General features: G+C 40.8%; 2 protein-coding genes across 3 annotated transcripts in view; one reads left to right on the top strand and one right to left on the bottom strand.

Moving 5' to 3' along the window:
- The window catches only part of myo10 (myosin X), an 89,381-nt gene extending 81,949 nt beyond the window's left edge, over positions 1–7,432 (bottom strand). Inside the window, exon 1 of the mRNA XM_017433580.3 lies at positions 7,029–7,432. Within this exon, the coding sequence (XP_017289069.1) occupies positions 7,029–7,049 (21 nt within the window). The 5' untranslated portion in view covers positions 7,050–7,432. The remainder of the gene's footprint in view (positions 1–7,028) is intronic.
- A 4,501-nt stretch (positions 7,433–11,933) lies between these two features.
- basp1 (brain abundant, membrane attached signal protein 1) overlaps positions 11,934–12,521 on the top strand; it is a 32,186-nt gene continuing 31,598 nt past the window's right edge. Inside the window, exon 1 of one of the 2 annotated variants that reach the window (XM_017433585.3) lies at positions 11,934–12,146. In XM_017433585.3, coding sequence (XP_017289074.1) covers positions 12,139–12,146 — 8 coding nt within the window. In that variant the 5' untranslated portion in view covers positions 11,934–12,138. The remainder of the gene's footprint in view (positions 12,147–12,521) is intronic. The other variant, XM_017433588.3, reaches the window with a different exon arrangement.

Below are 12,521 nucleotides of genomic sequence, written 5' to 3'. Positions count from 1 at the left end.
TTGAGTTTTAACTATAATCTGAACTATTAGTGATGTAATTCTTCCACACCATCCTAATATAATCTGTGTTAATGAGATTCTGTTTAATTAATATGTTGATATCTGAGTCGTTTCATTTTGGACCTCCAGTAACATCTGCTTCAGAGTTAAACGCAGTCTTCCTGAAGCTTCAGTGATGTGACAGAGACTCCTGCATACAATGTGCTCAAACATACATGCGGTCGGATTTGGACGGAGTGAAGAGTTAGGAAGTGCCGGGATCCAAAGGAATGTTCAGAACTGTCCGACAGGAAGCCAAGACCTGCTAAGAAAAGCTGAGGAGGGTAAAACAGGAAGGAGCTAGAAAATCAAAAGTTCTTTCTTTTTGTGTTTAGTTTTTTGCAGACTTACTGCTCTGTCACTAAATAAAAGGTTTGTTTTAAGTGGCTTGTGCAGGAACATGCACTTGTGCCAAACTATGAGGAATTCTGGTTAAAGTTGTCACCAGAAACCATTAATAGATTTAATAAACTGCAAACATTTGACTCTTAGGCATCCAGTCATTTGTAATTATCTCATGCCTCGTTTTAAATTAGGTCAACAAAATCAGTTTAAGATTATTTTTTATTCTGTAGATAACTTGAGTTTAATTTTATCATGATACTCTGAAGATAAAATATATTTTAACAGCAGATTTTAGTGTTTTAGCAGTATTGTAATGTTAAACAGTACAGAAACCCTCTAAGATCAATGTTCTTTGAGTTTATTTCACAGTTCAAACAAGTTTTTCTTCTTTCACATCATCATGATGCTGGTAAACGAAGCTTAAAGAAATTAAATAGACTGAAGTGTTTTATCTTAAGAGCAAAAACAAATAAAGATGACTTTAACTCTCGTTCTTGGACTCTAATCTTCACACTGATGTGTTGGTAGTCAAAACATTTAACTGAGATGAGCCTTCACCTCATCCTCCTCTGAGACACAAAGCCTGACCTCCACAGACCTGCACACACATGGCTGCTTCCATGGCATCCAAATCATGGACTGACCTACAAAAAAAAAAAAACCCTAAAGGGCAGCTGTTAAAGAGCACTTTAAGGCTTTTATTTTAAAGGAACAAATCCCCCAGAAGGTGAAGAATTGAACATCTGATACTGGATGACTTAATTCACGTAATTTTCTGTTTCTGTTCAGCCGTCTGCTTTCAGGCTTTGGTTTTAATGAGAAATGTTCAACAGAAGTCATGCAATTCATTCACTTTTACTCATTCCTGCTGGTGGCAGGCCTTCAGTACACGTCTGACAAACAATTAGGCCAATTTTTACCACCATTTAAATAATCATCATCAGCTGCCCCTCAGCATGCTAAGCTGATTAAAAGGCAGGCACATCTGCGGGCAGCACAGTGTTGTTTATGACAGGGGAGCTTTATGCAGAACAACACTAATATATGCTAAAGAAAGTTTAGCAAAACTTCAGCAGAATTGATCATTTTTGTGTCAACATAAATGAGAGTTTTGGAGGGCAAATGTTGCTGCAGCCCATAGATGCTTTCAAAATAAACAGGGTTCCTGTCTGGACCTTGATCTGGACCTGCAGCCCGGAGGCTTTGTTTTATTTCCCACAGACACAGTTGCCCCTCTGCCCTGTGTTTCAGCTGAGCAGCAAAACCAGTTTAGGATTAACTGCAGGACACAAATTCACAGACATGGAGGCCAGAAGGCAGCATTAAATAAGTGTTGGTGACTCGTCTCCAAAGAAACAAACAAAAATACTCACTTTTTCTTGGCCTTGTGTGGTCAAGATGTCTTGGGGGGTCTACTATATTTCTAGCAAATAATAATGTCCAACAAAGACTCCATAAAGAAGTGTTAAGTTTAATTGTTTATGTAAATTGAGAACATATCTCACCATGTTGGGCAGCATCAGTATAACATGATGGGATCCAGGATGACTGAACAGTAAGAGTGAACGCTGAGTCAGCATTCTCTGTTTTCTTGATTGTAGTTTCACACTTTTTTGTAATTTAACTTCTTTTGCATTATTTGTACAACTTTAAGCATTCAAATATCAAAATGTTTGGTCGGGAATAGTGCACTATGACTCCTAGTTTTTATAATTAGGTACCGTTTTGCAGCTTTTAGCTTAAAGCTACAGTTTTGATAATTTTTGCATCTGTAATGGTACTATTTTTTTGCTACAGTCAACATAGCAGATCATGGTCTGTTGCATAAAAGTTGACAAACTAAAGTTTCTCCCCAACCTTTCCATCCTCCGCTTAAATGTTTTTGGTCAAACCTGGAGAGTCTACCAGGATGAGACAAGTTTGAAACCACTAAGAAACAGGAAATCTTTGTATAGAAATGTTTTAAGGTAGCCTTTTCCAAGGTTAAAAAAAGACCTTCCGTTGCAATCATAGCTAACAGGAACAGGAGCTATGTCAGCCATTTGTGTTTGAACATTCCTGAGACTCCAAGCAGTCATCAGTCAAGGTGATCCAAAACCTCCTGAGGACACAAAACCTGCAGGGATTCAACTGGATGTGTTACACAGTTGTCCTACAAGGCCGAGGAGAATCAGAGTCCATCGTTGGCGCCCCGAAACGACAAATCTGCAAGTCGTTTAAATTCTTTTCAGCTCTCTGGCTGCTCCACAGGTGTCATGTTTCAGCATTAAAACAAGCCATGAAGAAACGGTGGGAGGGAACAGAAACTGTGTGCTTCTTCTGGTGGAAACCATCATTAAAACCGGGTCTGTCTTTGTAGCGGCGAGCAGATTAACATCTATGATTGGGCAGTTACTTTTTATGCTTTTAATGAGGAATACAGCCGAGGCTTTGGGGAGGAGAAGCAATGGAATAATAAAATCTTCACTCCAGTTTCAGGCTTGGTTTAGAGTTCAGAGAACAGAGAACAAGCTTATTGAGTGCAGAGATCAAATTCTTGCTGCAGAGCATATGTTTGTGTGATTTTACTAGAATCATAAAGCTGGAGCTCTCAAACATCGTCTCCAACACTAAATGTTCGAGCTGCCATAAGGGTTCATGTTTGCTTATCATTTGTCTTCAGCGGTTTGTTTTTAATAACAACATAACTGCAACGCGGCTTTGCCAACTTGGACTATAAACTTGGACATTCTCACCAAACGCCAGCTTCTTTGGCAAATTTCAGCTCTCAGCATCACACTGCATGTTCACAGAAAATGCTGTTTCTCTAGTATTTTACAATTCTTCCATTAAAGAGAAAGATCAATTAACTCTAAGATAAGAACTTAATTAAGCAACAAAGAAGAAACATTTAATTTAACAAGTCTGAACGCTCCTAACAGTCATACAGAGAGAAAACCAACCCAGAAACCAGACCACCTTTACTGCTCTTTATCCTGCTTTTTTATTGTTGTAGATTATATTTACAGTCACTAACACTGTGATCACTACAAACACACACCTGAGGCAGAGCTGCTCTCTGATTGGTGGAAACGTGAAGCCTACCTTGCTCCACGCCCTTCATTTCAAACAAAAACAAACCGACTGACTCCCCTGTGCAAACACACAGCAGGTCCCGGCGCCTCCGAGAGCAAACCAATCCTCTGCTGGCTCCTCATTGGATACGATCCAACAGGATACGGACCAATCACAGTCATCCACAGAGCACGATTGTTTCACCTGCCTCAAGGGTGTCCGTTAATGAAACCTACACACAACCTGTCTCATCCTGCCTGCAACTGCTGCTCACATCTTAACGAGATTTCACACAATTTTAAACTCTGAAATAAGTTCTTTTATCCTAAAGTTTTATTAGCTGTGTTTCGATTTAAAGGAGGATATGATGGCAGCCTCAGAAACATGTGAATCGTTGGAAACCTAAAACAGTTCTTATCCATCCACATAGTGACCTCTTTATCCAAGAGCTGCCATCAACAGCCAATAATCTAAAACTCAGCCTTTTATAAAACCCTGTCTGCTGAGTACAGCTTCCTCACCAGCTTCTAAAGACACTCTGATTGTTCTGGAGTTCTGGAAAACTGATTCTTGTTTCCATAAAATGTCCAGGCGATGAAAAAAGTGCAGGCTGGATTTGTGTCTCTGCTATTTTTAGCTCCTGGGCTGACTCTGGCCCAGACTGTTTTGGCTGCAGCTCAGTAATTAGAGACGAGAAACCTCCTGCTGAAGGATGCGTCATTGTGGACACATTCACAACTTTGTACTTTAGGACAATGTGCCCTTGTGTATCCTTTCAACACAACATTCAATTTAATAAGTGAGACCGGTGGAGAAACTTCACCTCTTGTAAAACAAAAAGCAGAACACCCCCGCCTCCACCGAGAAGAGCGGAACGTGACAAAAGTTTGTCTTCATCACGCTCCTCCTCAAACACTGAACCCAGGTCTGCCCAGTGGTGGCCCAGAGGTCGAAGTGGAAAAATTAACACATTCTTTAAACGTGCTGCATTTAGCGCTGGAAGCTTTAACGCTCCTCGTTCTCGGGTTACCGAAGCAAATGAGTTCTTTTAATGTTACACATCCTGCAACTTCCACAGTATGCTGGGAGGCTGAATCTGGAGTAAAAAATCACAGCGACAGTAAAAAGCCTAATATCTCTTGAAGGAATGCCTATCGCCCGCCCACCTAAGACCATGTCACGTTGAGAAATGATGGCGGTATAGCCATATTGGTCAAATCTTGAAAATAACATCATGTGCAACCTCATGCAGGATGTCACTCACAGTGTGTGTTGAGAATGACTCTCAGCTACTACCACAACATGTTTGAGCTCAATAACTGGAAAACTGACTGGATACTAAACATTTTTGTGTTGGCTAACGTCAATTAGCTGTGGCAGCCATTTTTTCATGAAACTTTGATTAAAATCCATCCAGTGGTTCATGAGACATCTTAGTAACAGACACGTGAACACGCACAGAGACATCAACAAAAACATTATTACCCGCCATCACCTTTCAGCAGCGGGTGATAAAGATGGAGCCAACACAACAGAACACATTTAAATGACGTGCTACAAAGAGAATTGAAAATAATGAGCAATAACATTAAAAAGGCATCAGTTTTGAACTAATTGTGATCTCTTTGTTTTTCCTCAGGAGACCCGGTGAATTTCCACAACAGACTCTTTCACACTGGACAAAAAAAAAGAAGCTGGATGCTAATTTTTGATGATTGTGGTCAACCACAGCCTGCGGGGAGCACGGTCATCTCAGCGGCGTCCTCAGGGAGGAAATAATTATCAGACAACGCTGGAAAACTGCACCTTTAAGAACCTCCATATATGTCCTAATTCTGACATAAAATGAGCATCATTCACTAAAGTCTGCACAGGAATATTATGATCCTTACTTAAATGAATTTAAATATATATAGGCATAAACAGGAATTTGTTTAACTGTTTAGGATGGTATATAATATTTATGTTTGTTCTTTCTTCGGTACCTCCTCCAAACCGTCCTGAGTATAAATATGAAACCTTCTCAGTTCACATTCCTCTCAAACTGATTCTTCCTTACTTCCTCTCAAATGCCCTTTCCCTTAAAGAGTGGGCTCTTTGTTTCAGCTGTGATTATCTGGCTGACATGAAGGCAGGCAGGCCGACATTTGAGACTATTGTGAGCGCCTGCCTGTTTCTGGCCCTGAGAGAAACCGTTTCTCACCAGATGTACTGTTCGGCCGTCATAAGACCGCCATGACATTACACTGCAGGAGGGAAAGACTCTAAAAGTTCAGAGTGTTTGTTTTACTCAGCCGGCACCTATATGACTCACTGAGCCTCATGACCTTTGGCCTTTCATTCCACTGAAAACCCCACTGGGTTTCAAAAACGCCCGAGCACCAATCAGAGATGGAGGCAGAGCGGTTCCTAACTGTTCAAATGTTACACCACCGAGGAAGCGAGGAAAAACTGGTTTTAAAATTGCTTTCGCTAACAGTCTGTCGGTGAAACGTCACCTGCAGTAAAAAAAAAACAATCAGGAATGACTCAGGAGCTGTACCTGGATGACATCATCTCCCCAAGGTGTGGTTACCGGTGTTCCAAATCAAATGAATCACAGACAAATTGCTGCAAATGATCAACATTTCCTTATCGTGGTTACTTTGAAGAACAACACGCCCACGGTGCACATTTTACTCCCACTGACTGGTCCGTGACCAGAACGTACACTTTACAGATCTGTAAAAACTCAGTAAATTAGATTCTGACCAGGAGAATGTCTCCCTGGGACAACAGTCTTTAAAAATAAACCTTCTATAAATAATTAACTCATTAAATCAACATGTTACGTTTCTCATAAACAAAACAGATGAAAAACTTAAAATAAAAGCTAAAATAAAACCTCAGTTCTGAAAAACCTGGAATGTTGTGTGAAATGAATCTGATGAACCCATATTTGATTCTTAATGGAACACAGTAAACCATTAAACTTTTTCTTTTTTAGGAAAAAACAAGTTAATTTTCAATTTGATAGCAGCAAGAAGTTGTTTCAAGTTAAAAAGGAAGGTTTTGCTCTCAGATTTAGAGGCTGAAACTAAAAGTAAGCAGTTTGCAGCTCAGTAACAGAGAAGCAGCAGCTGAATGACGTTTGCAATCAGAACCCCAGAAACATCCGGCATCTGTCCAACAAGTGGCTGCACGAGAGTCAGAATCTCCCTTTGAGAATAAAGTTCAGAGTTCTATTAATAACTCTACAGAACTTTGTTTTCACCCTTTCTTTCCTGGAGGAAACCAGAAAAGAGGTGCGGAAATACCAATGCTCCCCTGGGACCTGGTGTGACCCCCTCAGATCAGAGAAGTCCTGCATGTTTCAGTGAAACACCTCCAGCAGCTAGACTCTCTCTGACTCTTTAATGGATTTATGATGAATATGAAAACCTTTATCATTAGCAGGAAAATGAGAGAATGACTCCAGCTCACTGTGCACATCTCATTTGCATCTTATCCCAACAACAGATAACTTTTTGTTTTAAATATTTGTAACTGTATAGTGTTTGAAAAGGAGAGAAAAGTGTTGCATGAATGAAGGAGCTGCAGATTTGTCTTACCTCTGTGAAGAAGTTATCCATTCTGCCCTCTTTGATTTAATCCCCGAGGACTGGCTGCATGGAAACTCCAGGTACAAACACCACCTGCTGCAGCTTGCAGGAGGTTTCACAGCTCCATCTTCCTGCTGTCAGCCCCTGCAGGATCAGGATGGATGCAGGTCTCTCTGAGAAGTAAATTCACTCTTTGTCTCATGGGTTCTTCATCCGGACGGGACACCCACAGCCCTTCAACCTGAGCTGGACTCGGAGCCTTCTCCCCCCGCGGCTCGGCTGCGTCTCTGCCGAGCTCCGCTTCTTTGTTTGTTTGTTTGTTTGTTTGTTTGTTTGTTTGGGAAACAGACAAAAGTTGCAGGAGGAGAAGAAATGAGACGCCGGTGAAACTTTGGAGACTCTCACTCACACCCGGTGGACAATGATCCTGAAGCTCCTCCTCCTCCTCCTCCTCCTCCTCCTCCTCCTCCTCCTGCTGCCTCACTGACTCCTCCTGCTGTCAACATGTGGACCAGGATCTGCAGGAAAAGCCCCTCAGATGATAACCTCTGTCTGCGGCACGCGGACTGGGTCCGCTGACCACTCTATGGCCAGCCAATATATCATATAATCATAACACAGCCTCTTCAGAGCAGACATCCATAATTAGACTCTTTCTATAATCAAAATGAACATTTTATTTGTCCAAAATACCTTTCCACCTTTCCACAATCAGTACTTCAGATGCCTAAAACACTCTTCTGATTTAGCAACCATCGACAATAATAAAGATGGATGAAACGTCTCCGCCTTCTCTTGTTCACAACTGAAATTAAAATAACAGTTTTTCTGGATGCCGCCATGTTGTATTTTTAGATGGGGCTCAATACAAAGTCCCGCCCACACATCCTCCCACCTGGCTAAAGTGGCTGTCAATCACAGCGTAACCTGTCTCTTTCCTTCAGGCCTTTAATAACTTCTTCAAAATAAACGTAATTTAAAAACACATATTTGAACAAACAGCCAGGTGAGAGCTACAAGAATCAACAAAAAGATGTAGTGTATTGTTATGTTTTAGTCAAGAAAACTTCCTGTTTGTTTACATGGAGGGGCGGAGCCTAAAGACTGTACTGCAGGCAGCCACAAGGGGGCGCTCCTTCTTTGTGGATTTAACTTCAGCTTCCAGTCCTGTTTCTACATACACTATATTATCAAACATATTTACTCAGGCATCTAAATCACTGAATTCAGCTTCATGGTATTGGTTTCCATGGCAACAGCTGATCCAAGCCTCCCATCACCAAGAGCAAAGAGTCAGCTGCTGTGGAGTAAAGACCGCCCCACTGGACTGTAGAGCAGTGGAGACGTGTCCTCTGGAGGGACGAGTCTGGGTTCAGCTGCTGCCTGGAGGACATTTCCTCGCTTTGATTCATACAGATTATAAACACTTTTTAATTTACAGCTGGTAAATGTTAACTGACAGAGGCAACAAGCAGTTTTTGCCTGACAAGCCATGCTTTAAAACCAATACTGAAAGTCTCTGCTTTGTTTTGTTTTAATAAAACAATTATTTTGTCCCACAAACTTACCATGTTAAATACTTTTTAAATACTGTGAGTAAAGTTTTCACTGACACTGAAAACTTGAATCCTTTTTTAGCACAAACTGTTTCCTCACCATGTTAAACCAGGAAACATTTTGGAAAAGCATAAATACTGCATATCTTTGCTTATTTTCCTAAAGTGTTTCCTGCACATTGTTTTATTTATAGTACTGCGTAACAAAGATGATGAATCTTGTGAGAAATCAGCTGTAATTATGAGGAAACAACAACTTGTTAAAGTGTTGTTTTCCTCGGCTCACCTGTCTGGACAGCATCACCTCAGCAGCGTCTGACCTGCGATCTGCAGCCGCTGACAGAGGTCAGTCTGTAGCTGCAGTCTTTAATCTCAGAGGATTCAGGGTCAAACTGCATTCACATGAAGCTCCGCCCACCTCAAAAAAAACCCACATTAGGCTGATTGCAGCTCCGCCTCCTGACCTCTGGGGTCAAGGATTTTGGGGTTTTGATATTTAGGAGCTGAATTTGAGTGAAAAACGGATCCAGCTCTTGAGTGATGCTTAAACACTCATCTGTTGAGTCTCTTCTGCGTGTTTTAACCTGAAAAATACTTAGAAAACATGAGAAATACTTAGAAAAACTGTGACACTTTATTCGTCTCCAAATCAGTTAACGACAAGCTGCAGGACTGGTTTAAATTACCTCCTCCTTTTTCTCTATTTAGCTCCTGAACAACAACAAATAATAAGGAATAAAATCTTCCAGGATTACCTTCTGAAAGCTCTAAAGTGGAGCAGCTTTCAAACCAACATTTAAAAAAGGTTTTGACAATTAAAGTTTAAAAAAACAACAGAAACATTTGACTAAAGCTGCAGGAAGCTTTAAAAGTGCTTTGTTGTTCTAAAATAAGCCTCTGGCAAATATTTCAAGTGCAATCAACATTCCTTCAGTGTGAAAAGGGACTAAATTCAAGCTATAAAGTTAACTATTTATCTTCAAGTTGTTCTGGTGATGAGACCATTTCCCTTCCTGGAATTTCCTTTGGAATTTTTACAAGACTGATGTTGGTTGCCGTTAATTCTCTCAACAACCCTAAAACCTCACCAGGAAGACCTGAAACATCCTCAAGAACCCTCAAAGTCCCCTCGAAGACTGCAGGAAACTTCTGAAGGACTTCTGCATGAAAAGGGAAAAAAGATGAGAAGGGACTGGAAACATCTGCAGTCAAACAACAGAATCCCTAATCATTCTTAATCACAGGAAACACAGTTTTACTGCTGTTAAATGTGATTAAAAATCAAAAGAAACAATCAGAAATTTAATTCAGATCCAGATTAAGATCCAGTTCCTGTTATAACTTAATATATTTACTCCACACATCTTTATCTGAAGCTATAAAGAGCTGAAAATGTCTGCAATCATCAATACAATCTTATAAAATATTATCAAGCAGAGTAAAAATATGATTATTTTTGTTTTGGCCTCACAGTCTTTATTCTGATTGCAGCTCTAATTCTCTCTGACTGAAAGGTTTGTTTGGGTGAACTGAGCCTTTAAGATAAACTCTGCTGAGGCTTGTTGAGCTGCTGGTGGGATCAACTCTGTGCTATCAGCATGTTTGAGGTTCTGACGGGTCAGGAGGGCGAGCCGGGTCACAGCATCTTCCAGAACAAACTGACCTGCACCAAATCCACACATACTTCCTGTCGGGGGGAGGCGGGGGTGCTTTTAGCTGGATAACAAACCGCTGACTTTACTGAGCTCCACCTGTCAGCTTCCTGCTTTCAGGTGACGACTCCTCTCTGGTGCCCTGACCTCAGAGAAAGATGCTTTTTTACGAATGACTGGGATATAAAAAGAAAAAACTGATCATTTTAAGGGTAAAGACAATGATGTGGAGTGAAATCTAAGTTTTAGGAAACAGGGACAATTCTTTAAAGTTTCTGAGGTGGTTTAGTTTTTTTATAAGTTTCATTAAAATTTGTTCAAAGTAATAGTTTTTTATTTCCAATGAAAAATACGACCATGAGATGCAACAAGAGACTAACTGGAATAAACTTTGCAAAGTGAGTGAACCTTGTTTCATGTTTTGTTTTGTAGAAACCTTCCTGTCTGATATTTCTGCTTCCTGGTTGATTTTTAGATCCCACCTGTGCTGTTGGTTGTCTGTTTCTGCATATCAGCCTTACTTTTGTTTTTGTTTTTCAGGATTCATGTGTCTCCAGTCCTCATTTTGGTTTTGCATGTGTTTCCTGGATTCTCTGCCCTGCAGCATCTTTTGTTATTAAAGGTTTTATTCTGAGCTGATCTGCTTTTGTTCATCACAGCTTCCTGAGAAAAGGAGCAACTCTGTGCAAACACCCCCACCTGCTGGTAAACTTAAAGTAATGCACAACAACAGTTTGCTTTTAGCCTTTTTTGTTGCACTCGTTGGTTTCTGTGTGTGATTTTACAGAATTTATTTTACAGACAGTTTATTTCTTGTTGGTTTGTGAAGCACTTTGTTGACTTTGGCAGCATGCATGCTTCTTTGGTTTAAACCTTTTGTGTGTTAGAGTCAGTTTAATGTAATTCCTGGTGTTTAATCAGTTAACTGAATACAGTGTAAAATGTATTTTCTTTTTCTGTAGAGGACAACCCTTTGGGTGGCTGCTGTCATGAAACACTGAGCTGAAATAATTCAGATTCACAGGTGAAGCATCCAATGTTGTCTCGAACAGATGAGAAGAACTCCAGTTAGTTTAACAGTTTTTAATTTAAACTAAATAACAAAAACAAAACTTGAAATAAACAGGAAGAGTTGTTTTTCTGCTAGCACCTAAATTAGAAGCTCAGCGGGTTAGTTTTGCACAGATTTGACATCTTGAAGGAGCTAAATGTGCATCAACAAGTGCATCCAGCTGACCAACAGGTTCCTCAGACAGACGCGTGTGCGTGCGTGTGTGCGTACGCGAACAGCAGGGGGCGCACGAAGGCAACATAACAAACTGATGGAGATTCAGGAGCGCGTTCAGTAAAACATGCACGGAGAAAACGTGCGTTTCCATCCAGTGATCAGGTCAAGGTCTGTGCAAATGTTTTCCTCCAAAAACAAACACAAAAATCCCCACGAGAGAAAACTCACACACGAGACAGAATGTAGCTTTTGTTTGCTCTCCTGTATAATAAACTGAGATAATATTGTTCAAATGTCCAAAAAAATCCAAATAAATTACTTAATTATTTCAAAACATTCGAACCGAATCAACGCGAATGAATCATGAAACTCCTTTATTGAGTCAAATCAGGTTGAAAGATTTTAAATTCCTCTTCCTCCCCTGGACGTTTTCAGATTGTGCTTCTGCACAATGCTCGCGCGTGCACGCCCCAGTGCATGCGTGTGCGCGCAGGCGGAGGATCGCGGAGCTGCAGCCGTACCGTGGAGCAGGCACAAGCCGCTGAGCGCGCAGGGGGAGCCGCAGACAGACACCGCAGCCGCCGCAGCCGCAGCTTCAGGAGCTTCAGTCCGCACGGTAAGACCTCCGTGGAGCCGCGTCCTGCTGGCTGTCTGAAGCCCGGACAGCTTCTGGCTCTTTATGGATGTTCAGGTGACATTTTTATGTCTTTTGTCCCTTTTTTTTTTGTTGCTTGTCTCCATTTGTGCGCACGCGGCGCACAGCTGAGAGACAAAACAGGAGATTTAAATAAAAAGCAGAAATATATATAAGTATAAAAGGTTGAAATTTGATCAAAATTCCAAATTAGGTTCGCTGTTTAATTTTTTTTCTAGTATGTGCACGAGCTGAAAAAGGGGTGTGTTCAGTCAGTGTGCACAGCCACGCGCTCAGACAGATTCTGCTTTTTTACACTTTAATTAACAGAAAAATGCGCTCCTCTTCTCACTCTCCATTTCCTTCTTATTTTTTGATTATATCGGTATATTTTATGATTCACCAGTTTTAAGAAATGATTTCTACAGTCTG

The sequence above is a fragment of the Kryptolebias marmoratus genome, linkage group LG20 (assembly GCF_001649575.2).
Source record: "Kryptolebias marmoratus isolate JLee-2015 linkage group LG20, ASM164957v2, whole genome shotgun sequence".
NCBI lineage: Eukaryota > Metazoa > Chordata > Actinopteri > Cyprinodontiformes > Rivulidae > Kryptolebias > Kryptolebias marmoratus.
Note: the sequence above shows the minus strand (reverse complement) of the source record. Positions and strands in the feature narration are given on the sequence as shown.